Source organism: Anolis carolinensis, chromosome 2 (genome assembly GCF_035594765.1).
Source record: "Anolis carolinensis isolate JA03-04 chromosome 2, rAnoCar3.1.pri, whole genome shotgun sequence".
Lineage (NCBI taxonomy): Eukaryota > Metazoa > Chordata > Lepidosauria > Squamata > Dactyloidae > Anolis > Anolis carolinensis.
Window position 1 is genome coordinate 86,144,945 of NC_085842.1, and position 27,927 is coordinate 86,172,871.

Consider the following 27,927-nt stretch of genomic DNA (forward strand, 5'->3'; position numbering starts at 1 on the left):
CAACTTCTATATTTAAATCCTGGTTTGCGGCTCTGGAACAGGCAAAGAAAAAGGTGGTACATTTTCATCCCTTGTTTCCTTCTAACGAGATACATTTCGGAGGCAACCTATTCAGCAATTACTAGGAAGAAAATGGCCACCTTGATTCAAGATGACATGAAAGTGGAAAAGGAAAGAAACAACTCAGGGAAAGGCAAAGCCAGACTTTAATGAACACAGGAATCCTCCCCATATTAATGCACATCTAAACTTACACGATTCATTATTTAAAAGCCACATCAACTATCAGAGAAGCAGTCATCTTCCCTTGTGTAGCCGAGATGCTGGACCATGCAGCCTTGCAAGTGGATTCAGGAGGTATGCCATTGGAACATGTTTCACAATGGTGTGTAGCACTTTCTGTATAGAATCATAAAGTTGGAAGAGACCTCACAGGCCATCGAGTCCAACCCCCTGCCAAGAAGCAGGAAAATCACACTCCAAGCACCCCTGATAGATGGCCATCCAGTCTCTGCTTAAAAGCCTCCAAAGAAGGAGCCTCCACCACAGTCCGGGGGAGAGAGTTCCACTGCCGAACACCTCTCACAGTGAGGAAGTTCTTCCTAACGTTCAGGTGGAATCTCCTTTCCTGTTGTTTGAAGCCATTGTTCCGTGTCCTAGTCTCCAGGGTGGCAGAAAACAAGCTTGCTTCCTCCTCCCTATGACTTCCCCTCATGTATCATGTCTCCTCTCAGCCTTCTCTTCTGCAGGCTAAACATGCCCAGCTCTTTAAGCCGCTCCTCATAGGGCTTGTTCTCCAGACCCTTGATCATTTTAGCCACCCTCCTCAGGACACTTTCCAGCTTGTCAACATCTCCCTTCAGTTGTGGTGCCCAGAATTAGACACAGTATTCCAGGTGTGGTCTGACCAAGGCAGAATAGAGGGGCAACATGACTTCCCTGGATCTAGACACTATACTCCTGTTTATGCAGGCCAAAATCCCATTGGATTTTTTCACCGCTGCATCACATTGTTGGCTCATGTCTAACTTGTTGTCCACGAGGACTCCAATACCTTTTTCACATGCATTACCTGCCCACACATTTTATTGCCATTCGCTTTGGCAGAAAACTTATCAGTTTCACTAATGTCTTAGTGGGTGCTTTTTCATTTGTTTATTACTGCTGTACCTAAATGGAGAAAAACCTTGACCCATTTGACTTCACAAGAGGGTGGAGACGGTGACTTCTGCAGAAGTCCATAGCAACAGAAGAAAGAAATGGGTAAGGCAATTCCAAATGCAGGAGGGAAAGGGAAGAGGAGGAGGTACATTTTCCACACTTGGGAGGTCACCTGTCAGCCACAGCTAGAAGGTGTCAGAACCATTTTAATGTAGCACTTGGAATTTGGAACCAGGGCTTGAGAGGTTCAAGTTCTAAATCCACTCAGTCATGGAATTCCCTGGATGAAAGTAGGAAAATCAAACCTATTGGACTGGCTGGAGTCTCTCTTACAAGTTAAAGCATCCGGGGATCTGATAGTTTAGGTGGGATGATAACAAAAGAGATAGACTATTGAGAGTTCTAGATACTTAGTACTGTACTACATTGACGGTGTGAAGATGTGTGGAACCTTTGACATGTCCAGACCTCCTGCAAGATGTAATGGATTGGATGATTGCTTTTGGAAAGGAATTAGGCAAATTCAGAGGTGACAGGTATTGAATGATTTCTCACCTTTCTAGCTGTGTTCAACCACATAGCTAATGTAACTCAGCCTGTACACCAGTCACTGGGGGACAAACATGGAGTGAGGACCACTACTTTTGGACCTTGGTTGTGTGGACACCTCTTTGGCCCCTGTCTGGAACAGTATCCTCGACTCTAATGGCTTTTCTTCATGCTTCTCCAGCAGGGCTCTTAACAAATGGATGATGGGAAGAAAAAAGTTCAAATGTAAAAATAATATTTTATGGTTACTTTAAAAAGTTGCTTTTAAAAGGCATCATTGGGCACATTTAGAGACAAATTGAGATCACTTTTGCTTCATTAATCTTGAGGTGTTTTTCTTATGAATATAAAGAAAAGCTACCATCAATGTAGTAAGTAACGCAAATTGTTTTTAAAATATTGTAAATAGCAGTTGCAATACCTGTCAAGGACAGAACGCCACAAGATAAGATATAACAAAGTTTATTGGAGTTACAGAACCAAAAATGCCCGTAAAAGACAAGGGCTAGGCAAACATTGGCCTTAAAAGTAAAAAGACACAAGGAAAACGTTCAAAAGATAAACCGGATTAAACCGGAGTTTAATCCGGGTTAAACCAAAAAAGCTTACTTCAGCCTGGGACTAAAACAAACAAAAGCTGGTGAACAAAAGGTTCAAAGGAATACAAAAAACTGGCAGCAGATGCTTCTCTGCTGCCAAAAGCTATGTTTGAGTAACTAAGAGGTTACTCCTCCACACAGCAAGCAATTTCCAGATACAAACGCAGCATTCAAGGGCAGAAGCGGTCAGCGAAGTTCCAATCCGGTCCGGAGGTCGTAAGGCAGGTACAGACGTTTGTAGTTCACCAGGTCCAACGATAATCACAGGAAGGAGAGTCCGAGGCCGTAGTCAGTCAGTCAGTCAGTCCAGAATAAACAGATGGCGTCCGTCAAGAAGACGACGGAGGTCCAAGCTATTAAGATTAAGCACAGGTTGCACAACAAAAGCCCACACAGTTCCTCCCACCGTCTATGCCCAGTGTCCTTGGTAACTTACGTAGTCAGCAAACGAATCACACCCGTCTTCAGGAATTTCCCACACAGAGCCCAAGCGTTCGTCCAGATTACCTTGCCCAACGCAATTAGCCATTGCTTCCAAACCCCATTTTATGCCAGTTTACAGCTCCTCATCACTATCAGCTGTTACCCTAATTCCAGGCGTTTCCTCATCACTTTCCTCATCAGAACTGAAACACCTTTGACTACGCCCCACAGCATCCCCAGCTGTGGATCCCGTCCCATCCCTCCAGCTTGTCCACGGGTCTAATCCTGAAGGTCCCCAATCGCCTTCCATACTATCATTGCCAGTGGCACCCAACTCCTCCCTCACACGAGTCCATTCCATGTCATCCTCCTCTGAGCTAACCATCTCTTCCTCCATTCTCTCAGTAAAACCCTCAAAGGAATCCTCGTCAGATGGTTCTGCAAATAAGTCCCGCAGCCGCTTCCTTTCTCGCTCCTCGAGAGTATCTGACTCCCGAGGAGTCTTACGACCACGTCTCCCAGTATCGGAGCCATAAGGCTCAACCATAACAATACCTTATTTTTAAAACAGTATAATAAATATGAGAAATTAATTTTAAGTAAATTCTTACTTGAAGAGCTAGATCAGTACTTCAGCCAGAATATTTCTCAAATAACACATAAAATGCAAAAAGGTTGGAATGCAATTGTAAATCCACCTTCCTGCCCAACCATTAGCCATTCCTTTTAATCCTTGTTCAAATGCACCTAAAACTACATTTCTGTCTCTCATGTCGAGAACAGGAATGTGAATCCTAGTGTGTTGTCAGACTCAATCTAACACATACAGCCTTATCAATATGTTTATACATATCTGCAAGACTATACTATTTCCTTTACACATTATCTGTTTCTTCTCTAGAGTTCAGAGCTAAAAGAACAATACTCATGGAGTTCATTCAGTATGAGATAGTCTTTCTCTTTGGAAACTTCAGAGACAAAAAAGGCATTAATACACATTCAGTAAAAAAAATCATAAGTATTGCAACTATAGATGGTTTCCATTTTCCAATCTTTTGCAACAAACCCATTGTTGTGAATGTGCCTTTGGAGACTGCGGATGATGGTGGTGGGATTAGGAGAGGAAGGAAAATCCCTCGCGAGGAGGGCTCGTTGGAGGATTTGTTTAGGAAGAGGGTCAGGGAGACTGATGGGGAGTCTTCTGAGGAGGATTCAGATGGGGATCTGGAAGAGGAAATGGATGCTGGGGGACAGGTATTAACAGAGGAACCGGGCACGGACTGGGCACGGGCACCGGAGATGCTTGGGGAAGAATCGGGGCCCATGGATGCTGCTGATGCTGGGGAAGCTTGGGTGTCTTCAGAAGCAGATCCCATTTAGTCTGTTTGGAGGAGTGAGAGGGGGTCCACAGGTGTGAATAGAGTTGGCATGGGCAGGATGACCCAAGGGCATTGGCTGTGTGGAGTTCTGATTCAGATTAAGAAGTTGAGACACCTGCTCTTTGGGCGTGGATAGTTTGGAAGCCCAGGGAGACCTGGATATATTGGGGTTGTTTGGCCATTATACCTTGCGTGTGGCAAGGTGTTGCTGGGCGCCATTGGGTTACTGAAGACTGGATTGGGACTTTGCAACGGATGTAAGTTTAATCTGGGTTATTCTGCAACGGAGGGCGGGATTTGTGTGGGTTTTCCTGGACTGCAGTGTTATTACTATTTTGTATTAGCTGCTGTTCGCCCTCATTGCTTTAGCTCTCTGTGCCATTCCGTGTTGTGACCTTCTTGGATGACTTCAACCTCTCGGACCTTGGACTGGAACTTGACTCGGCTTTGCTCTTCGCTATCAAATCGTGGTTTGGCATCATTCTCTACTTGGTGGCTGCCTGACTGCTCATCCCGACTCCGGACCGGCTTGACGATGCTTTCTCGCTCTGCTCCTTTAACTACTGGCTTGGCGTTTGCTTCTACAACGGCTTGGTGCTGCTGGCTTATCCCGACTCCGGACCGGCTCGACGGCGCTTTCCTGCTCCACTCCCTTAACGTCTGGTTTGGCGTATGTTCCTGCAGCGGTTGCGGGCTTGCCAGCGTCTTGCTGTTCTGCTGGCTTGTTTGCTCTTAACTGAGAGTCCTTTAGCCCAGTTTGGGCGTTTGTTTGGTTTTGAACTCCTTTTGAACATTTAAGTTTTGGGAAGGGTTTGTGGGCTTCAATAATGCTTGTCTTAGTTTTTGCCCTCGTTTTTCGGCCCATTGTGAACTCTTGAGGCAAGTTCTAGGACTCTAAGTTTAACCCGGATTATTTGCCAGTCTTTGTTTTTGGGGGTTTTTCTCACTCAATCTGCTTAATAACACTGAAAGTTAAGTGTTTTAAGCCTTTTTGTGTTTGTTGAGCTATTTTTGGACATTTGCTTTAATAAACTCTGTTTTGCTCTCTTATTGGCATCTGACTTTTGACACTCATGCTGAAAACAGATGTAGCCAGATCAGCTGTATGGGAGGAGGATCTCTTATGTCATGGTTAAAAGTGGCATGAATGGGAAATTACTGCCTTTTCTCAATGGTATAACTTGGAAGAGGATTTTTGTTGCTTCTAAAGCAGCTTCAATAGTCCACATTATTTTATTCCAGAGGGCAAATCCTAAGAATGCTTCCCTAAGGAATAAATTCCATTGTATTTAGATCCTATTCATCAGTAGCCCCTGTGGAAAACGCTATCTCTTAGAGCAGTGGTTCTCAACCTGTGGGTCCCCAGATGTTTTTGGCCTTCAACTCCCAGATATCCTAATAGCTCGTAAACTGGCTGGGATTTCTGGGAGTTATAGGCCAAAACACCTCGGGACCCACAGGTTGAGAACCACTGGCTTAGGATTTATCCAATTTATTCATTACAAATGTGTAGTCTTGGAAATAGGAGCGGGCAACCCTAGGGGATTCGGGGGGCAGTTTCCTCCCTCTGGGCCCTCAGGAGTCCACACAGATTGCCAAAAATACTGCTAAACTAAAGGAGAATTACCATTGTAGGAGCCTGGAATTGAAGGCCAACAAATCAAAGGTGGCAAAAACAATAATTATTAGCCAGACTTTGCTCAGCCTTACTTTAGATAAAAATCTGTTCAGTAGCTTTCTCATGATTTTTGCTTTTTGTGAAAGCATGTTGTCTAAATAAGAGACCTATAAAAGCTCCCCAAACAAACCAGGAAAAATTCAGATTGTGGATCATGCAGAGATATTCCATGTACTGTATGCAATAGATTTTTCTCTTTAGACAGGTTGTTTTCATATGATGAAAGTGATTAAGGAGAGGAAGGGATACAATGTGTTCTCCTGGGGTCTGGACTATGCCTATTCATAGACACTGAACAAACAGTGTCTTGGATCCCTATCTAGTGAAACTGATTCCTACCCTCTCGATTTCAAACAATTTTTATTGTTTGTCTTCAAGACACTTCCAGCCAATGGTGACCTTAAGGTGAACCCATCAAGGGCTTTCCAGACAATATTTGTTTGGGGAGGTTGCCTTTGCCTTTCTCTGAGGCTGAGAGCGAGACATGCCCAAGGTCCAAGTTTTAATTGATTATATGTACTGTTTTTTGTTTTATTATTATGTTCTTGGCATTAAATGTTGCCAACTGTGTAAGCCGCCCTGAGTCCCCCCGGGTGAGAAGGGCGGGGTATAAATTCTGGAAATAAATAAAATAAATAAATAAATAAATAAAGGTCACCCAGTGGATTTCCATGGCTGGGCAGGGATTTGAACCCTGGTCTCCTGAGTCATAGACAACATTAGACTGGCTCTCACTCTGAACAGTTATCAGATCTCCAAATTGAGATTAATTGTATCTTCCAAGATCATGTGCATTCACATATTCCCATCCACTTTTTGTAAAGTAGCAAGTAGACACCTATCTACACCACTCACAGGGCTAACAAACACCAATCTGTCAGATTTATTTCCCTGCAAATCATCAACTATTCCTATCAAGGCCTCTCAAAACCATAGTCCAGCCTAGCAAATCCTTTGGGAGGATCACTTCCAGAAGGTAGTGAAAGTCAATGAGCTGCTCCAGAAGCTGCAGTGATCTGCCATCCCGCCCTGGAGCTAGAGCAGCTTCCCTCCCCTTTATTTGGGGTGGGCTGCACCACTATTAGGTCAAGAGGGCACTTTTCAGGTGCCATGAAAGGGCTGCAAATTACATCATCATTATTGTATCTTTCCTTCTTGGGAGATGGAGGAAAGCTTCATGTGATTGTTCTGTCTCACAGGCAACCAAATGAAATTGCAGCTTTTCAGTACTAATAAGCACCTTGACTTGAGACAAGAGAGAGGCAGGCTTTATTGCTCCAAAAGCAACATTTCTTCACATGATGTGTGTGTGTGGAAGCCACATTTTCTAAGCACTGTTCTTTGTATGTATGGACCTTCAAATCACCTATTAAGTTCTGGAAACCCCATATTCTTCTTAAGAGAGCTCAGAAGTGGTTTTGCCAGTTCCTTCCTCTGAAATACAGCCAACAGCAGCTGGTATTCATTAGTGGTCTCCCATCCGAGTAGCAACCAAAGCCAATCCTGCTTAGCTTCCAAGATAAGGAGGAATCTGACTTTCCGTTTTTATAGAAGGAAATATTACATAAGAAAGATCATGTGCACTTCTCCTTACTGTCCCTTCCCAAAAGAAAAACCAAAACGCCATTGCCATTTAAGAGCCATTGTTTACATTCATATGCTAATCCCACATTTTCTTAGAAAACAGTAGTACTCATAAGCATAAGTAACAAGCAGCTGTTTCCTAGAAAAGGGAGGGACAACAAACCTAAAAAACTAAACATCTCCACCTTGCTCTTGTCTAATAAGTAAGTGGAACAACAAAGGGTGCATCTCTACACGAACAAATGTAGCTTGATGCCAATTAGTATCAAGTTATGGCTCATAACTAGGAATCATGGGAGCTTTAGTTTGGTGGAGTACTCTTTAGAAGAGAAGGCTAAAGACCAGGTTGCTGTGAGTTTTCTGGGCTGTATGGCCATGTTCCAGAAGCATTCTCTCCTGATATTTCGCCCACATCTATTGCAGGCATCCTCAGAGGTTGTGAGGTGTGCTGGAAACTAAGCAAGTGGGCTTCATATATCTGTGGAATGTCTAGGGTGGGAGAATGAACTCTTTTTTGTTTGAGGCAAATGTGAATGTTGCAACTGACAACTTTGATTAGCATTGAATGGCCTTGTGCTTCAAAGCCTGGCTTCTTCATACCTGGGGGAATACTTTGTTGAGAGATGTTCACTGGCCCTGATGGTTTCCTATCTGGAATTCCCCCGTCTTCTGAGTGTTGTTCTTTATTTACTGTCCTGATTTGCGAGGGGTTTTTTTAATACTGGCAGCCAGATTTTGTTCATTTTCATGGTTTCCTCCTTTTCTCAAACAGACAAGAGTGCTTTCTCCCACCCTGAAAATTCCACAGATATATAAACCCCTCTTGCCTAGTTTCCAACAAACCTCACAACCTCTGAGGATGCCTGACATAGATGCTGGTGACACGTCAGGCTTTGAATTGGCAAGATCATTAAAAGCTAATCATGGTGATCAATTGCAACATTCACACTTGCTTCCAACAAACAGGAGTTCCTTCTCCCAACCTGGACTTTCCAGATATATAACCCCCCCCCCCCCCCCCGCCTAGTTTCCAACAGATCTCACACCTCTGAGGATGCCTCCCATAGATGTGGGCCAAACGTCAGGAGAGAATGATTCAGGAACATGGCCATACAACACCTAGGATTCCATAGCCTTGAGCCATGGGCAGTTAACACTGGTGCCAGAGGTAAAGACAGTCACCAGAGAGAGGCGTTCACACTGGCCCCACTGTATCCAGGCGTGGCCCTTTAAGGGAGGCGCTCGCCCCGCCCCTCCGCAGGCGAAGCTCCGCCTCCGTCTGCAGCCAATAAAGAAAAAGGGCGGGAACTCGTTCTCGCTCGCCCTTCTGTCTTTTAACCCCCGCGCCTTTGGCAGGGAACGTCACTTCCGTTCCCTTCCGGATGCGACTGAGAAAGGAACCAAGTTTGAAATTGTGCATCCCGCGAGCCCGGCTGTGAGGAACCGGCAGGTCGAAGCAGTTTTTCCGTTGGCGGGGGGAGAAGGGCCGGGCTTCTCTGGGCGGGGAAGGCGAGCGGGAAAGGCAGGGGCTGCCTCCGCAGCGAGCCTCGGGGAAGTTGCTTTCGCTGCCCATCTTTGCGGAGCTGCGTTCTCTTCGCGTGTAAGGCCTTCTTTCCCTTCCCTTCGCTGTTATCTCTCGCAGAGGCCCTTCTGGCTTCTAGTAGCCTCCCTCTTTAGAAGGGCTAAGGCACCCATTGGAGCTTGGGGGCGACATAGGGTCAGCCCTGGTTCGTACTTGGGTGGGAGGCCACCAACGAATACCAGGTGCTGTAGGTACTACATTTCAGAAGAAGGAATTGGCAAAACCACCCTTGGTTATTCCTTGCCTATGAAAGCGCTGCAAATGAATGGGGTCGCCAAAAGTCGACAGGCGATCCGTCTGCTGAATGGCCCCTTTACTCACTCAGTGGGCCCTCCAGCTAGAGACAAACTCTAAAGGCCAATGGGTTGCTGTGAGTTTTCCAGGCTGTATGGCCATGTTCCAGAAGCATTCTTTCCTGACCTTTCGCCTGCATATATGGCAGGCATCCTCAGAGGTAGTGAGGACTGTTGGAAACTAGTCAAGTGTGGTTTATATATCTGGAATGTTCAGGGTGGGAGAAAGAACTGTTGTCTGTTGGAGGCAGGTGTGAATGTTGCAATTGATCACCTGTTGATGCGCTCACATTTGCATGTTTTTGAACTGCTAGGTTGGCAGAAGCTGGGGCTAACAGCGAGAGCTCACCCCATTCCCCTGATTTGAACCACCAAGCAAGTTCAGCAGCTCAACAGTTTAATCCACTGTGCCATCAGGGGCCCCTACCAAATATTTGCTGGATGTCTAAAGGGAAAAGTAGACAAATGTATTCTGTTTGAGTTCCCCTATGTATCCTCTCTTTGAGGTACCTTGCAAGCTTTGTGTTTACCAGGGTGGCATTGTTATTGTTGCTGTCGCTGTTACAATCATTGGTGTCACACTTTTACTTATTAAGGCACAAAGTGATTCCCAACATTTAAAAACTGCTGCTATTTAAAACCTGGAACATACTAGTATTAAAATAGAATTAAGCAAACAGCCAATTAAATCCCTTAAAATGCTTTAAACTGTTAAAATAATCGAACACACCATAGCACCCTCCTGGTTTACTCTTAAGAACTTTTATCTTTAAAGGCTTGATGGACTAAAAAGGTTTTAGCCATCCATTGGAAAGTTGTGTGGTTAATAAACTGTGGAGATTTGAGTCCAAGTCACCCCAACACTGTAATCAACACAATACAGCCTTTTCCTTGTTTATAGTGGCCTGTATGATATTTTTGTTTGTGAAGGTAGTCTCAGTTGGGTGTTTTGTGAATTTTATTTAGGGATGTACACACTCACACTTATGTAACTGGATAATGGTATTTGCACCCAAGTGCAGTGAGATAGCTGTGTGATGACTGACTATGTCAATGAAAAGAGTATCAAACATGAGTACATTTGCTTCCTATATTGGGATTTAGAGCAGATATGGACTTTATTTTCTTTTAAGGACAAGTAATTTGTCACGAGCTGTAGTCCAGTTATTGATAGTGCTGAAACCAGTACTAAGCAGGAACAGGCAAGCTCGTGCTTTCCCTTTCAGCCACCCTTTTCTCTCTTCCTTCACATTTCTCACAGAGGTTAAATCATGCCTGCAGAGTGGGTTGAACTGATTGTGCTTAAAGAGTGTTGGAAATTCAGCTGAGACCTGCCTCCATTACATGCTGCTAGAGGTCACAGGTGGCTCATTCTAGTTTTATAGTAAAAAAAAAAATCTGGAAAGCACTTCCATCCTAACCTTCTTTCAAGTGAACAAAACTGCAGTGGTCCTTTGGCTTGATTCCAGGACATTCCATAGATATCAAAATCTGTGAATGCTGGTCCCATTATACACAGAAATATTAAAAATAAAATCAAAGTTTGCCTTTGGGGATTAAAAAAAATATTTTTAAGCAGCGGGCACAAATTCCATAGATATGGAAGGCCAGTTTTACTGTATTATGGAACATTTTGCTTTTTTCCCCATTGGCACTGTATGAACTACTGAATTTTAAGTTGGTTGGACTGGAGTACTGAGCCTTCAGCTTGTCACATACTGTCTCTGAAAGAGCAGTTTACAAATTTGATCCATCATGTTGTAAATATGTAAGAGAAGCATATGTGTCTTCAGGATTTTCATTCTTTTGGGTAGGACCTTTAAATTTGTTGTTCATGTTTCCTTTTACAGATAGAAGTTCCATACTTGAACCCTGGTGCTTTCCTCTTAATGTTGCAGTTTTAAAGGATGCCTATCCGTGCTCACTGTACTATCTGCTCTGATTTCTTTGACAATGACAGGGATGTTGCAGCTATTCCCTGTGGACATACATTCCACTATTTGTGGTGAGTAAATATGGACAGTAATATTAGTGAGAAAGTTTCCTTAAGAACCAAAATACATATTTTGATTCTGTTTTTGTTTTTTTTCCAGGCTGCACTTTACATGTTATTTGGGAACTAATACTTTTGATAATTTCAGTTTCTTGGTTCATTTGTTTTGTGCTTTACAAATCTTCCTCTTTAGTTGAGGGATGGATGCTGATGGCCAAAAACATTAAAGCATATTTTAAGTGGCTGAAGTTCTTGTACTTTTGAAGGTGAAAGTGATAGGGTTTCAGGTTATAATGCCTGTTTGTCATTGACAATTACCAAAATATTCCCTGCTAGGATTAGGACAAAAAGTCCAGGAAAACAGAGATAAATTATTTATATTGTATTATTATATTGTCTTTTTTTTCTTCCATAAGCCTTCAACATTTTTCCTTTGCCAGCTTATGTTTTTCTTTATGTTTTGTCTAGAATACTGACTTCTGTTGGTTCTAGTCCAGAGGACTGAGATCCTTTGAAGAACTAATGTCAAAGTGATACTGAGCTATTCTTGTACCAATTGTCACACTTCTTGTATACGGGAAGCATATGGTTTACTAGAATATAAAATCATAAAGAGCACAAGCTGTTCATTTCAAAGATGTGCCTAATAGAATGTAGTATAACTCATATTAAAATTCTGATTTAAAAATGGTTTCAGAAGCAGGACTGTGTGTCTTGCATCCCTCACAGTCTAGCAGGCTAATGCTGCCCCCATAGCAATTTTGGCATCAGCAATAATGCTAAAAATATTCAGGACTGTGAGGCTTCCAATTAAAATTTCAGCAAAAAAAATCTGCTTCTCTTCTGAATGGTAGCTAAACTGTGGTATAAGCCCTTATGATACATATTTATATTAAACTAAGTTAAGATTTAAAAGAAAATAAATGTGAGAGAGGTTGCAGCCCTATTACACAGAGGTGGTTCTTTAGTAGCTTAGTTAATTTTAAAGCTTAACTATCTGAGAATATGATAGGATATTTTATGCTGATTTTTTTCTGCTTTTTCTACTTAATCCTACCAGTGAAGCTCATATTAAAAAACTGTAATACATTTCTGATTTTATTTGTCAACATTCACTTTTGTCTATTTTTCTCCTAGCCTTGTTCAGTGGTTTGACACTGCACCCAGTCGGACTTGTCCACAATGTAGAATCCAGGTAAATCTGTGCTGTTTGAAGTAATCAGTCATTTCAACTGCTTTTTAGCCATTAAGTATGTTAGCCATCCAGTACTCTGCTTATGGCAATACTGTACTATAGCTGCAGTGTTTTGTAACCAAAGCTGCTAGACATGTTCAAATCAGTGCTCTTGTAGGTATAAATTTATTGTCAACCATGAGTCCATGTTCTTGCTTTAATTAAACAAATCTTTGAATGGCAACACAAAGTGTTGCAAGTAAAATAACAAAATAACTAAAGCATTTTGCTCAAGAATTTGAATTACAGAAACAGACATCATCTAACTGAAGTTTGCGGGAAAGTAAATTTTTGTGTGTCAGGAGTGACTTGAGAAACTGCAAGTTGCTTCTGGTGTGAGAGAATCAGTCCTCTGCAAAGACATTGCCCAGGGAACATCTGGATGTTTTGATGTTTCTACCATCCTTGTGGGCGGCTTCTCTCATGTCCCTCCATGGAGCTGGAGCTGATAGAGGGAGCTCATCTGGCCCTCCCCGGGTTGGATTTGAACCGGCAACCTTCAAGTCAACAGTCCTGCTGGCACAAGGCTTTACCCCAATGCGCCACCGGCAGCTCCAGAGAAAAGTAATGTGTTTAAGAGGAGTTGCTTACTCCAGAATGAGGAAAAGCAGCTGGCCAAGCAAAGAGAGAGCCCACCAAATATCTTTTTCAAGCATAAACTTCAGGAGTATGTCAGACCATTGGTTCAAACTTGACAGCTTTCTTTGAAGTTTTTCAGAGCAGACCATTTGAAAGGCCATTCTTACTGACATGCTGAAGCCACCACTTTACAACAAATTCTAGTCATCTCTAGACTTGAGAATTCATTATTTCTTGAGAATTCTCCTGCTTCCATACTTGGTGGTCTTTTGGCATGGTAGCCTTAGTGTGTGGTGCCCTGAGAATATTAATACTGACCTTCCCAGATTTAGTTGGCACACACATACGGTTTCAAAGAAGTATCATTCTGCTGGTGACAAGCTGTATGTTGGCACTTGGTTATGCTTTCTGTTTCTATCTCTACCAGATCTTGTCCCTTTTTGCTCTTCTGACTTGTTGATTCCTTGTGTTCTTCACTGCCTCCTGCATCTCTGTGTTACTATGGCATTGTCACAAAATAACATTTTAGGTAGCAGTAACTATGCAATTAGCCAGTGTCGTGACTGTATATAATACTTAAAACACAAACTGTAGCTCCATGGGGGTAGGCAGACAATGCTATCAAATTAAATTTCAGTGATTTTTCTCCCCATAAAGAAAGTGGCACATACTTGGCTTTGGCACAGCAGGTGCTCAGCTTCAGCTGCTGAGCTGAAGCTACCAAAGAACAAACTGCTCTCTATGCCAAGGTGCTTGAATAGTTTTGTCGGAATTCCAGATTTTTTTGCTACAAATTAGGGAACCCTATTACTGGAATGATGAGCTGAAGAACTTCATAGTGGCAGTAGCCAGATGAACTGAATGGTACACCTCCCTGTGTTACTGCAATGCACTAGATGGGTGACAGTGTCCTCTGCTATATGTGATCCCATGTTCCCTCCATTGTACAATATGTCTGTCGAGTAAATATGAGGAATCATCTTGAGCTGAGATTCATTTTTTTATTCTTGTGTCTTCCAACATTTGTATTTGCATCGTCTTTCCCTGAGATGAAACATACTGTTTCAGTAGCTATCTGAAGACCATGCCTTTCATCTTTCCTGTCTTGTGTGCAGGTAGGCAAAAGAAACATCATAACCAAACTATTCTTTGATGTTGCTCTGGAGGAGCAGTCGCCACTGGATCCTGAAAGTCTACAGGTAGGCCAATTGGACTGCTGTGCCACAGGTTGCAGTAGTTGTCAGGGTTAATAAATCACTCTCTCCCAGTAAATGCTTCACATTGTTAGGTCATGTCAGATCACGGGTGGATCTGGTTGCTTCTCCCTAACCCTTCAAGACCTGCTCTGTATCCTTAGTTTTGAAAATGCTTTCATTTTAGGGGCAGGCTGAGATGAAGAAATTCCTTTCCTTCCCTCCAGCTCTTAGTCTAGAACTCCTCACAAAGGACCATGAGGTTTTTCTTTTTGTTTGCTTTGGCCTAGGTATTAGCCTCAGATATTGTTCCTAGTCCGGTAACTTTAGCTATATTAAAATCTAGAGACTGTGGAATGTGTGCTATTCAAGTTTTCTGTAGATGTGGAAAAACAGGAGGCTACTTTGCAGACTTCCCAAAGCTCATTGGGAGGATGTCAGATTATACTGTGCATTTGACACTTTTTGAGATGCATTTGCAGTTTTGCTTTTACTAACTTTAATCAGTCAGCTTCTTTTATTTATTGCAAAAAAGGAAGAGCAGAAATTTAAATAGCTGAAACAGGATTTTATGTGAGTGTGAGAAAATGTGTATCATATTTATATCTGTGTATATCAATTTTAGATTTGTTAATATCATGATGTCAGTAATGCAGCCACAGCAAAAGGCTGTTCTCTTTATACCTTTCCCATCAAACACATTGATCTCAATGTAATAGGATTTGTCTACCCTCTTGTGTTTAAAGTTGGCTTGGGTCATGGTCATCATAATTAGCATTGCCATGGCAACAAGTGTTTGAGAGCATATTTATGACTAATTCCCTAATCTAGGTCACAGTTCCAACAGAAATAAGGCTTTTATACTTGCACAGAAGAGATAAAAAGTACCCTTGCACATCTGTTGAATAATCAAGGTAGTTGAGCAGCTTCAAAAATAGCTTCAAGATTGTAAAAGCTGCTTTTGCACTTGTAAGGATTTGTCTGAGTATGTTGTTCCAACAAGGTGATCCATTCAGTGGAAAAAAGCTATTACCAGTAAGGCTCTGCTTGAGACTTAGATGTGTGCCTATTGCAGAGAAGATGTTCTTGCATATTTGGATTGAAACGGTACAACTGGCAAAATGAGTACTGAAGCACTTCTTACAAGAGAATGATGTGTACTTGGGTACCAAATAGAAACACAGAGGTTACTAATTGAGATTGAACAAGATAGAGATAGACTGCCAGGCATCAGATGCTGAAAAGCGCGCCTTTTGAATTAAATGGTATTCAAATGTATTGTGTGCTTCCTTTTGCAAGGTGTTATAGTAATAACATTGTTATATGACAATAGCTTATTATAGCTATTTGTTTACAATGTGATACCTGTGGCATTATGCTTATAAGTCAGTGTGGATTTAGAGAGACTGCTGGTTAGAAACAACATCTGAATACTATACCTAAGATCCTCCTTCATTACTCTGTTTCCACCAGTGCAGAAGACCCATATTCTAATTCAGTGGTTCCCAAACTTATTTGGCCTGCCGCCTCTTTTCCAGAAAAAAATATGACTAAGCCCCCCCCCCCCCCCCGGAAAGGGGGTGGACGCAGCTCCTGCTCAAGAGAGCAGGGCTGAGCCTCTCCCCTAGTCCAAGATGCAGGGCTGCGAGGGGAGTTGGGCGGGGCCACAAATGGGCGGCCAGGACTGGGATGGGCGGAATTATGAGCTCTGAGGCAGGGCTGAGCTTCTATCCCTGTCCTGCGGCGCCTGCCAGGACACAGGAGGTGGGGCTAGAGGAGGGGGCGGGGCCTCTTCCCAAGTGCCTGCCGGGGCTGAACCTCTATACCCCATCCTCGTGATCTAACAAGCGCCTCAGGGGAGGTGTACAGAGGCTCAGCCCTGTCTCGCGCTCTTGGGAAGAGGCCCCACCCCTACCCTTTAGCCTCATTCAGTCTTAATTCTTGCCACAGCTCTCACAGTCCCTTATGTGTTTTCCCCAAGGCATATCAGGTTTGGATTTGTTTTTGAACAGAAATATGGGAAGGAAATAGTTACTAGCATTGTTTAGTATTGTAAATTTATTTATTTATTTATTTACAGTATTTATATTCCGCCCTTCCCACCCCGAAGGGGACTCAGGGCGGATTACAATGAACACATATATGGCAAACATTCAATGCCAACAGACAAACAACATTCAGTTTTAGACAGACACAAAGGCATTTTTAACATCTTAAATTTGGATGGAATGCTGTTTATTTCCTTTCATTAATGCTAAATACTGCCAGCTGTTTCAGGGATCTTGTAGGTGTTAACTTGGCATCTTTCATGCCAGATTGATGCTGATCAATCCATTGCTGCCCTTTCATCCAGCTGTTGCTCAGTGTTAAGATGAACGTCCAAGCTCATTTGAATGACCCTTAAACAATTTTTGGATTTGACTCCTGTATCTTTCTCCAGATGCATTTGCATATTGCTGGCTGGACTTTATTCAGATGCTAGTTATGTTGGACTCTTGCTTACACTACTAATTAAAAATGCTTGATTATTATCAAACTCTGGCAGGATGCCTGCCTTATTGCCTTGTTAAGACAATAAGGAAAATGTTCCACACAGTTTTTCCTGTGAGACTTCTAAAGTTGTTCATCAAACACAAAATGACAGTGTGAGGAACAGGCTAATAAGGATAAAATGGGAAAGATTTGTCTCTTGAAATCTCATTAGTTCTTGGTGTTTTGTCAGTTTTGACACACAATAGTTCTTATAGATCTAGTGTAATTATATGAATTTGTGTCACAGAAAGCAACATTTTTATTAATTGTGACTGTTTTCAAATCATTTCTTTGGTCAAAAAGTGTTTTGAGTGGAGTAACAAAATCTCTGTATAATTTGTTGCCCTCAAATTTCTTCTGACTTATAGTTAATTGATCATGGTTTTTCTTGACAAGATTTGTTGAGAGGGGTTCACCATTGCCTTTCTGTGCGGCTGAAAGAGTGTGACTTGGCCAAGGTCATCCATCAGGTTACTGAGCAGAGGCTTAATTTCAGGGTCTCCCAGAGTTCTAGTCCAACACTCAGATGTTATGCTGCAACTTAATTTTTATAAAGAACCAATTCCTTTTCTGGAGTATTGTTTTCTAAAATGAGCTTGAAAATGCAGTAAAAAGAAAAGGATCTAACTTGGGTCTATATGTGGCTTATTTCAGAATGAACTGGACAGAGTAAAAGCTCAGCTAACTGTGAAAGGTAAGTTGAAAAACTACTGAATAGGCCTTTTTCTATCAGTAAAGTCAAAGAGAAAACTATAGCCAACAAAATGGCATAGTAGCCTTGTCCTGAGTTTAAAATCTCTCCTTAGGAATGGGAAGATGCTGCTATTGGCCAGCCAGTCATGTGATTAAAAGGATTCAAAATATTTTTCCCGGGTTGGAGCAAAAGACTATTTTTGGCCAGGCTGATTGTGCAGAATAACCTTGATGTAAATATTCAGCGTTAATTCCTCTTCTTAGGAGGCTCATGTCTACCTACAATTTGTGGATCTGTCCTGGAAAATTGCAGAAATTAGCACTTAACTGAGAAATCAAATAGAAGTAGGAAATCAGAGGTTTAGTCAGCAATCTAAGTAATAGCCCATGAAGCCTAACTGCTCTTACACTTCCATTTTCCCACTTTTTTATAAAGCATGATAACGTTAATTTTAGAAACGTTTTATGGAGATAGGTAAATGAAAGCCCTGGAGACTTTGTTGATGGCTTTAAAGGATTGTCTGTAGGCAGCTGTGAGTCATAGACTATGAAAGGAAAATGTCATTCAATCTGAATGACAGAAATCCTAAAACATGAGATTGCAGTAAATGAAAAGGTTTGAAAGGGGCAGCGACTGAGGGTTTTTCTATTTCCAAGGAGCATTATTTCCCATTGGACTGTTTTCTTTCAACATACAAATTAAGCAGCCAAAAATACAGTGGGCCTCTTTCTGTGTTTGAACAACATGCCCCATGTTGTTACAGTTGCTACAAAGATGGTAGCAACTGAAGTATTAGAGATGAAGTTATATTTAATGGCATGGCTTGCTTAATTAATCTGAATCCCTGGCACATTTTAAAATATTCTTTTGACTGATATATCTGCCCAATTAGTTTTACTCATACATCCTCTCTAATAAAGATTATTGAGACAGCATCTCTAGATCCTCCAGCATGATTCTGTGATAGACTTCAGTTGCATTGGAGGACCTAGGGATGTTCTTTCTAAGATGTCTTATGTCCTCCAGCATCACTCCAGTATCAGCTTCTGCAGGAAATTTACCATAGTGTCACACCAGAAGACCTAGAGATTCCTAGAGAACGTTTTAATCAGATCCATAAGTGATCAGATCCAAAAAAGTCAAAGAGCTAAATATGAAAATCCATGCTATATTTGCTGTATTTTAAGATATACAAAAAGATATTAAAAATGGAGTAGAATGTACACTGATTGCAAAGTGTAAAAGGAAGCAAGAATGTGTTACAATATCTAGAAAACTGGGTGATTGAAGTTTAAATGAAACGAGGCAAGGGGCTCCATGTTGTCCCAAACTGCAGGTTCCCCAACTCACATTCCAATTCTTTGAATGTTATATTTTCTCTGCTTGTTCAACTGTTATTTCTACGTTCAGTCCAAAGGCTGACAGAACTTAAACAGGTACAATAATAGCGCTATTTTTTTCTCTTTTTTTAAGAAAAGGAAAAGCGAGACTGTCAATCTATTGTGAATTCACTAAGGGATGTCCTAGATGTTCGCAATATTTCCATTGAAACACTCCAGAAGAATCTCTCTCAAATGGAGATGTTGTGTTCTACTCTCAAGGTATGTTCTAAATGTGATTCTTTATAATCCTAGTGATAATCTGTGATTCCCATATTTCTACAGCTGAAAATGTAAATTAGCATATGAGCAGTTTAGATCTTGTTTAAACCTCATGTTATCGCTTTTGAGTTCAAAAGTGCAATATCCAGCATCTCAGTTTCATGCCACTCAGGAATCTGGAATCTGTGGCCTGGTAAACTTCTGAGGATATTTCCAGAGGGCTTTGGTTTACTGCTCTGAACTAGAAATCCAGGATTCCTTATGATAAAATCAACATAGCTCTTATGAAATTGATAGAAGCATATAGTGCAGGTACACCAATAGACTCTTACTATTAAATTAAAATCCCCTTTTATTTATTTTCATGCTTACTGACAGGGTGATATGGAATACAAGTATGCACTTTCACCAGTGAAGCCAATGAAGCCTCTGTTCCAGGGATAAAGAATATCTGGCTTTTCTTTGGTTTTTGCTCCCATCTGCTTCAACAAGCATAGCCAATGACTACAGCATTGTAATGCAACACCATTGGTAGCTATAAATTCCTTGCCCTAGTACAGCTATTCAGATTTGTTTTGACAATGTATTTCTTGAAAATATCTTCTTAGGGTGCTTAGGAATATGACCCTAATACCAAATGAAAACAAGGCTGATATCCTCAGGTAATTATTGCTATCAGACTTGAAAAAAGTGTCTTGTTTTCGTTAACAGATATGTATTGATCATGTCATCTTAAACCGCACCTGAAAGAAATTATATGAAATGCCTACATTGATTTACATTAGAATTCCTTATACATGGCTCACTGCAAGTATTAATATTTATTTTATGGAATAAAATTTCATTAAAAGATGTCTGTCCCCCCTTGTATCGTAGGGTCTTAGGGCTACATGTAATACAATCAATTTAAAATGGTTTAGAACAATTTAAAGTTAACTTCTTGAGAAATAATTTAAACAGTTCAAAACCAAATTAAATTGTTTAACAATTAATGCAGACTTAAACATTTTAAAATCTGTGCAGACTTGGGCAATAATTATGCTGCAAAAGTCCCGGCATCAGGTGTCCTAGGAGAGGGCTTTCCATACAGATGAGGGCTTCTTGAGCAGGAGTATTGATGGCTTTTCCCAACTTGCCATCAAGTAGTAAATTCCATAAGTTTTTAGGGTCAGGCCATCTTATTCTGGTCCACTTCCCTATAAAGGTCTATTATTGCTAAATATAACAATTAAAAATTGTCTGACCACAATAGAGTTGCTGAGCTATTATCTGTCTACATACACCCATGCCCTATGAATAATGGCAAAGCCCCCCCCCCAACCCTCCACTGCTGCACTGGATAACAGGTGGACACAGCTGAGATAGGTCAGTGCCACTCGGTTCATCCCAATATCTGTAATACATATCAGGCCAACCTTTTCATGGCTGGTGAATTTGATTATTGTAGGCTGAAATTCAGCAGCATCAGCAGAGGGTGGGATGGTAGAGTAACCTACACCTTAAGGAAGGGATGGGATAGGTCTCAAGTATCTGTCTTACATTTCTCTAATTGACAGATCTGATCTCCAGTGTTATATCTGTCCAAGATTACATCAATAGATACGTGAAGTAACATCCTTTTCCTCCCCAGGATTCACCCAAACACCTGTAAAGGCTATATATAATCATTACAAGAAAGCAGTGGACTATGTTAAGCAAAACATATCCTTTTATACCCTTGCCTCCCTAACATGCACACATCAGCCAAAGATCCTTGCCTCTTCCTCGGGAATTCTGAAGATGGCCTCAGCAAATCAACCCCTGTGCCAAATGTTTCATTAGATCTTGCTTCTTACTCAAGGACTGTGCCAGGCTCTCACCAAGCAAAGAAGGAGCGGGCTTATGTCTCCAAGGATTGAACCTCTCTAAAGTTTTCATGATCAACCTGCCTTCAAAACACAATGGAAAAATCTTTCTCCTCTTGTGCTGATCTAGCCGCAGAGACTCCCTGCTGATATGTTTCTTCTTTCTGTGGACATGTCTTTTTGCAAATGCAATTGTTCCTCCTGTTTTCAAAAGGCACTGCAGTAAGCTAAAGGAAGGGAGGAGGGAGCAGTTGTTTAAAATCCTCTTTAACCCCCCCCCCCCCCCCCAGCCGCCATGCAGACTTCCAAAAATGTTTTTAGAGGGTTATAGGTCCCTGCAGAATATTGTGAGAAGTGGTGTTGGAGAATACAGGAGGATGAAGGATTCTGGTACAGTCCCCCTACTTTCTGCTAGCACAATGTCCTATGAATTTTACTTATTTCATAGATAGCCACAGATTTGGACAGAATGATTAGAACTCCCTTCCTCACAAGGTACACTGGCACTCTCTTTGCTCTCTTTTCATGAGCAAGTGAAGACTTCTTTATTTCAGCAAGCTTTTAGGAGCTGATTGTTTTACAAGAAATGGACTTTTGGGGTGTGGACTTTTTATTATTTTATCCACAATCAATATTTATATGTTTAAAATATTGATAGTTCAGTACAACATTTTCTATGTTTTAACCATGTATGTTTAAACATGCAAACTTGAGTGCCACTTTGGGAGAAAAGCAGCATAAATAAAGGGATGGATGTATAGACTCCAAAGGCTTTAGTAAAAAAAAAAAAAACCAACCAGATTTAACTTGGCACTGACCTGAGATCAGCATCAACATCAGTGGGATCATCAAAGGGTTCAGAACCAGAGCAGCAAAGCAGGAAATGTTATCTCCCACATCTTCACACAGTGAATCAGTCCCATGGCTGAGACATGGAGGAAGAGCAGGCATTGGTTTGGTGTTTATAGCAAGAGTCATCTCATCAAGTGCCATTACTGATCTGGTATTTTATAGGGATATGCTGACAAGATAAATGCTCCTAATTTGTTTCTAGAACCACAGTTGAATGCAAAAGGATGACAATAAAATACTAAAATATCAGCAAGGTCTATGAAAGCTAGGGATGAGTGAGCTGGGAGTACTTTTTTTTTTTTTTGACTGGCTGACTGACTGGAGGGTTTCAGGAATTGTTGTAAAAAAACAATCACTTTTACAGACTCTGGATGAGTAGCATTTTAGCACTTTGTAAATTTTCCAAGCTCAACAGCTATCAATAGACTCAATATCCATGCTTTTTTGTACATATTGTACACCTTACATTCCAGCCAGATTACACTACTTGCTTTAGATGGCAAGATAATATATGTATTGCCAGAATATGAGGCAGCTCTTTAATTAAAATTAATATTACGTTTCTAAAGATCTTTGTTTGAAGTAGAAATAATTGATTTATCCTGAAACTAAAATGCCTCTCTTTTTTAGTGATTTGAGGTATTATTCAGATGTATAACTGGTAAAGATGTTGTGGTTTGGAAATGGTAGTCACCGAAAATCTAGACTGTGGGAATGTGATATCTCAAGAGCATTAGAAATTATTTGAAGACACGCTTCCATTGAATTACGTCCTGCACACACTGATGTTTCTCCTCTCAGAAACAAATGAAGTATCTGGAACAAGAGCTAGAGGATACAAAGAGCGCAAAAGAGGAGGCCCGAAGGTTGCGAAATAAACTGAAAACTGTGGAGAGGTGAGAATACAAGTTTTGTTTGTCTATCCCACCCCCACCTCCTTAAAGAAATAGTTAATGCTCTAAAAATGTGAGGTTACAAGGCAATTCACACGTACAAGGAGTATATTTTGTAAAATAAAATGGGATAGCCTTTCAATAAACACAAATAGTATTGCCCTGTTAATTTGATATTTAAATATCTCATCTGTAAGTTACAGAAGATTCAAAATCAGCTACCAAATCAGCATCTTGGAGTATTATTAATAAAAGAATTCTGTGCAACTCTTAAATAGGTTTTCACTAAGGATATCACAGAGAAAAATGTTTTGCAACACTGTGGCTATCAGTGCTCTAATGAAAGATTTACCTGCTTTGTTGCCCCTACCCCCAAAGGAGCTAGATCATTTTGGTATATAGAAATCTGCAAAAGTTACTTTCCATGCAAACTTGCCAAAAACATTGCACAAAGAAAGTTTAAAAATGGATTGTTGTACATTTTCTGGGCTGTATGGCCATGTTCCAGAAGCATTATCTCCTGACGTTTCGCCCACATCTATGGCAGGCATCCTCACAACCTCTGAGGATGCCTGCCATAGATGTGGGTGAAATGTCAGGAGAGAATACTTCTAGAACATGGCCATACAGCCCAGAAAATGCACAACCCAGTGATTCCGGCCATGAAAGCCTTCAATAACACAAAAGTTTAAAAATGATTTTTAATAAAAAGTTGAGCATGAAGACAATGCAGTTTGAAACCTGTTTCTAAAATACCTCAGTGAATTCCATCACCATTATGTGCCTTTCTTGAGTATACTGAAACTGGGAATTGGATATGATTTATTAAATTTGGTGATGGCGTATTATAGTATAAGACTATAATTTCAAAAATATGAATTAGTTTGATAAAATACTGTTGGCCTTTCCTATCCACAAAGTATGCACTCACAAATTCAACCATCCATGGCTTTAAAAATATTAAAAACAAAATTCCAAAAGGCAACCCTTGATTTTGCCAGTTTATATAAGGAGCAACATTTTCCTATGTCATTATATATACAGTAAAATCCCGCTGACCCAAGCCTCCGTGCCATCTGAGCGGGTGAACGGGGAGAGCCTTTGCGGCCCTCCCCATTCACCCGCTCGCTGGCTGGCTCCTTCACCACGCCGGGCGCCGGGGCTGCCAGCCCCGGTGTGACAAAGGAGCTGAGGCACGGGCAGACAGGTGAACGGGGAGGGCCTTTGCGGCCCTCCCCATTCACCGCTCACCCCTTGGGAGATGCCCTGTGGTGTTGCTAGGTAGACAGCAAGCTACCTAGCAACATGCACAGGGCTGCCAGCCCCCAGCATGACGAAGGAGCTGAGGCGCGAGCGGGTGAACGGGGAGGGCCGCAAAGGCCCTCCTCCTTCACCCGCTCTCTGGCTGGCCCAAATGCCCGCCGAAGAGAGAAGTTTCCTATCCCTTCGGTGGGCGCTTGGACCCAGGGAAGTGCGAAGCATGCCGCTTCCCTGGGTCCAAGCGCCCACCGAAGGGAGAGGAAACTTCTCCCTTCGGTGGGCACTTGGACCCAGGGAAGCGCGAGGCGCGCTTCGAGCTTCTCTAAAGGCCCAAACGCACACCAAAGGGAGGAAACATTTCCCTTCGACAGGCGCCTGGGCCTGGTAATCTGAGTTATCCGGGTTAACCAAGATGAGGTCCGCCCGTTTAACTCGGATAACAGGGGTTCTACTATAATGGGAAATGAGCATCCATTGATTTTGGTAGCTATGGGTGGTCTTAAAACCATGTTCTGGCAGATACCAAAGATCAATTTACAATTCTAGGAGGGAGGAGGAAATTTACAGTTTTTTTCAATGGCTAATGGCAGTCCAGGTCACCGGGACAGCCTCATGATATAGCAAAAGTACGATAGTCTCAGTTTAGAAATTTTGACTTCCAGGGAAAATTCGGGTTTTCTATGTTTTGAGACTGTCTTTCCGGCAGTGCATAATATCAGTAAATATTTCCCCTACACCTCATTTTGAATGTTGGATGAGACTGGAGAGGCCCTGCTCTCAGTCCTGCCTGCTTGCAGGCACAGCTGGTGGGGACAAGAGACAGGGCCTTCTCGGTGGTGGCCCCTCGGCTGTGGAACTCTCTCCCTAGCGACATTAGATCAGCCCCCTCTCTCTGAAGCCTTCAGAAAGGAAGTAAAAACCTGGCTATGGGATCAGGCTTCCGGATAATAGCGCAATGCAATCATAGATGTGGAATTATGTGCAATGACTACGGAATGGCTTCAGACTACAATTTTTGGATGGTGTGGTTTTAATTGTATGCAATGTTTTAAATGTTAGTATGTATTTAAATTCAAATATTTTGAGCTTATATTTTGTATGTGTTTTTAAGGCATTGAATAATTGCCATATGTAAGCTGCCTTGATTCCCCTTCGGGGTAGAGAAAGGCAGAGTATAAATAGAGTAAATAAACAAACATGTTTGCAATATGATCCCTAGTTTTTTTTCTTTTCATGAGCCTAGTTTTGGCAGCTGACATTCCTTACTACATATATGATTTTTTGTGAAATCTTAAGCATCCATTTGCTTTACCTCTTTTTGCTCTCTTCTTTTTCACCACCTCTTCAACGCTTTTTATTTTAATTCTTCAGTTCTCATTGTTTTCTTCTTTTAGAAAAAAACTTTTTTCTGTCCTTCCTCATTTTTTCCTTGCTCTATCCTTTCCCAGCCCTGCTGTGCATCTGAGCCCAACTATGCTTGGTGTGAGAAGCATCCATGATTTGGGATACATGGCTCAGGTACTGCTAAACAGGGGAAACATCCTAATCTTTTCTCCTCTATACTTTCCAGAATTGAGACATTGCTACATGGTCAGCGTCCCGAGGTGGAAGAGATGATTCGTGAGATGGGTGTTGGGCAGGCAGCAGTGGAACAGCTTGCCATTTATTGCATCTCTCTGAAAAAGTGTGTTAATTCTGTAGTTTATTGTTTTAGAGGGGTGGAGGTGTTAATGTGTGTGTGTTTGTACGTGCATATACTGAAGGTAGAAGGAGTGGAGAAAATTAATGACAATGTAACATTGAAATTCGGTGACTATAATCAAGGTGGCATAGATGGAAGATCTCAACACAGCAAGTCTACTATTGTTACATTAGTGACACATCAGTTGCTATGGAAACAGCCTTCAGAGTTTTGTCAGAGTGCTTCAGAGGTGATTGTTTGATGGGAATGGAGGGGATGGATGGTTGTCATGATTCTGAGTAAGGCAGCATGGCCCCTGAACATTTCTGTAAAAAGCAGAGTGCTTTTAGTATATATGGTGTAGTCATTAGTTGCTAGAGTGTGTTTAGAGGTCTTTCTATTTATACTGCATTTAATTCACAGCTTGTGCAGACAACAGTGGATCATAAATGGAGTAATCATGAGTTTTAATGATGAGCTACAGCACAAAGTACCAACACTATAATTGGTAACTTAAGCACTGTTTTATAATAGTATTAAAATGTTTAGAGAATGAACCTACTGCATTTCACATCCAGGCAGGATGTAAAACATGCCATATAACTGAAGATTGTTAAATATCTGTTGAATGTTGATATGGTTACACTTTTATGCAGTTTTTCCTCTCTAATGAAAACAATGTTGTTTTGTAAAAGCATATTTTCACACCTGCTCTGTAGCGTGTCAGTGTTTTATTGGTATACAAATCAGTGTTGACTAGTTCAGCATTGCTTCCTCCCTGAAAGTGCTTGAGTATATAACAGAAACTTCTGCAACCACTTAAGCTGTGAATTATGTGTCTCCAACTAAATTAGATTACTCGGTTTAGCTAAGAATTGTCTGCTTGGAAGCATTTCCCACAAACTGACTAACTAATCTGGGCTTTTCTAGAGAATATGAGAATCTAAAGGAGTCCTGGAAATCATCAAATGATACTATAGAGAAGTTGAGAAAGGAACTGTTTTCTGCTAATCACAAGGTAAAGATCATATAGCTATATCTGAAATACTTTACACAGACATCTGTGTGAAACCACCTAAATAAAATCACCACCAGTTAAATTAAAAGCTCTGTTGCTCATCTGGAGCACTACAGTAGTTTTGCTGGTAGCTAACTAAGAAATCCACCTTCAGCTTCCCTGAGCTTGTTCAGTATGTAACCATAACAGGCCCAATCTACCGACACAGCTGAAGTAACATTTTCTGTTCTGGGCGATTTTCTTTTCAACTGTCCCACAACAAGAAATAGCTACTAATAAAATGTATTAATACATATAAAACTACATAAGCATGTTTGCTGTATTAAAACAAAATGTCTGTCTGTCTGATGTTCCTTGTTATTAATATACTGAAAGTTAACACATATAAAATGAGGACAGGGATCAGGAAACTCTATAATTTGCAAGCTGGATGCAGCTTCTGGAGGTTCCCTGTCTGCTTCTTATGTCTGGAAACTGATTAGAGATAAAAATGTATTTGAACCTGTTCAGATTGTGAATACTTTTTCACAACTGAGTAGTTGCCATGAGATGCTATGAACATTGAAGCACTAGGGCATACTTTGGAGTAGACTCACATAGAATTGAGCTATCTCTGTAGGGTTGGTAAAGAGATGACCAAATGGGTAAGAATTACATTTGGCTCCACCAGTTTGGTTCGTCTTTGCGTCCTCCAAGACACTTCATATCCTTACATCTGTCCACTGCTGGAATGTCTCAGACCCATTCCAAATTGGAATTTCACCCCTATGTTGAAAAAAAATACTATTCCTTCCACATGATATTGGAGGAAGAGTAAAGGGGATTTGTACTATATTGGAGTAGCGTTTCTAGGTTAATTGTACATTTATACTTTTCTAATTGCTTACAAACATACTGGATTATTCCAGGTAAATTAATCTCCATCTGTATTGGTAGCATTTCATTGATATTATACGTAAGAGATGAGCCGCCTTGGAGCTCCCTCTGCAGGTGGCTTGACAATATAAAGATCTTTCACAATGAACCTGTTCCTATACAAGATGCCTTTTTTCAATTGTTCCTATAATGGACTAACTTAACATTCTGTATTTAAAATAAAAAGGTTATATTAAGCATAATTATTACAAGTCTTTAGGAACGTTAGCAATTGTTTAACGGGCTTTCTATCCCATGTATTGGCCTTCTGATACATATTTATTAATCTATAGTTGCAGAAAACTCTTCTAGAGTTGGAAAAAAAAGTGGAGGAATTGAAAAACGCCCATACAGATCTGAGAAATGCAGACAGAGAGATCACGGTGAGAA

General features: G+C 41.3%; 1 protein-coding gene and 1 long non-coding RNA gene across 4 annotated transcripts in view; one reads left to right on the forward strand and one right to left on the reverse strand.

Moving 5' to 3' along the window:
- Positions 1 to 2,156: 2,156 nt before the first annotated feature.
- Positions 2,157 to 4,069, reverse strand: LOC134296100 (uncharacterized). The gene is made up of 2 exons (XR_010002670.1): positions 2,746 to 4,069; positions 2,157 to 2,662 (listed from the first exon to the last, which is right to left on the reverse strand). It is a non-coding gene; the product is annotated as an uncharacterized LOC134296100 (long non-coding RNA).
- A 4,608-nt stretch (positions 4,070 to 8,677) lies between these two features.
- traip (TRAF interacting protein) overlaps positions 8,678 to 27,927 on the forward strand; it is a 36,417-nt gene continuing 17,167 nt past the window's right edge. The window contains exons 1-10 of one of the 3 annotated variants that reach the window (XM_008105026.3): positions 8,678 to 8,823; positions 11,099 to 11,253; positions 12,379 to 12,436; positions 14,170 to 14,253; positions 17,434 to 17,473; positions 18,947 to 19,074; positions 22,572 to 22,666; positions 25,494 to 25,607; positions 26,535 to 26,622; positions 27,831 to 27,920. In XM_008105026.3, the coding sequence (XP_008103233.1) occupies positions 11,156 to 11,253; positions 12,379 to 12,436; positions 14,170 to 14,253; positions 17,434 to 17,473; positions 18,947 to 19,074; positions 22,572 to 22,666; positions 25,494 to 25,607; positions 26,535 to 26,622; positions 27,831 to 27,920 (795 nt within the window). In that variant the 5' untranslated portion in view covers positions 8,678 to 8,823; positions 11,099 to 11,155. The other 2 variants (XM_008105023.3, XM_008105024.3) reach the window with 2 other exon arrangements.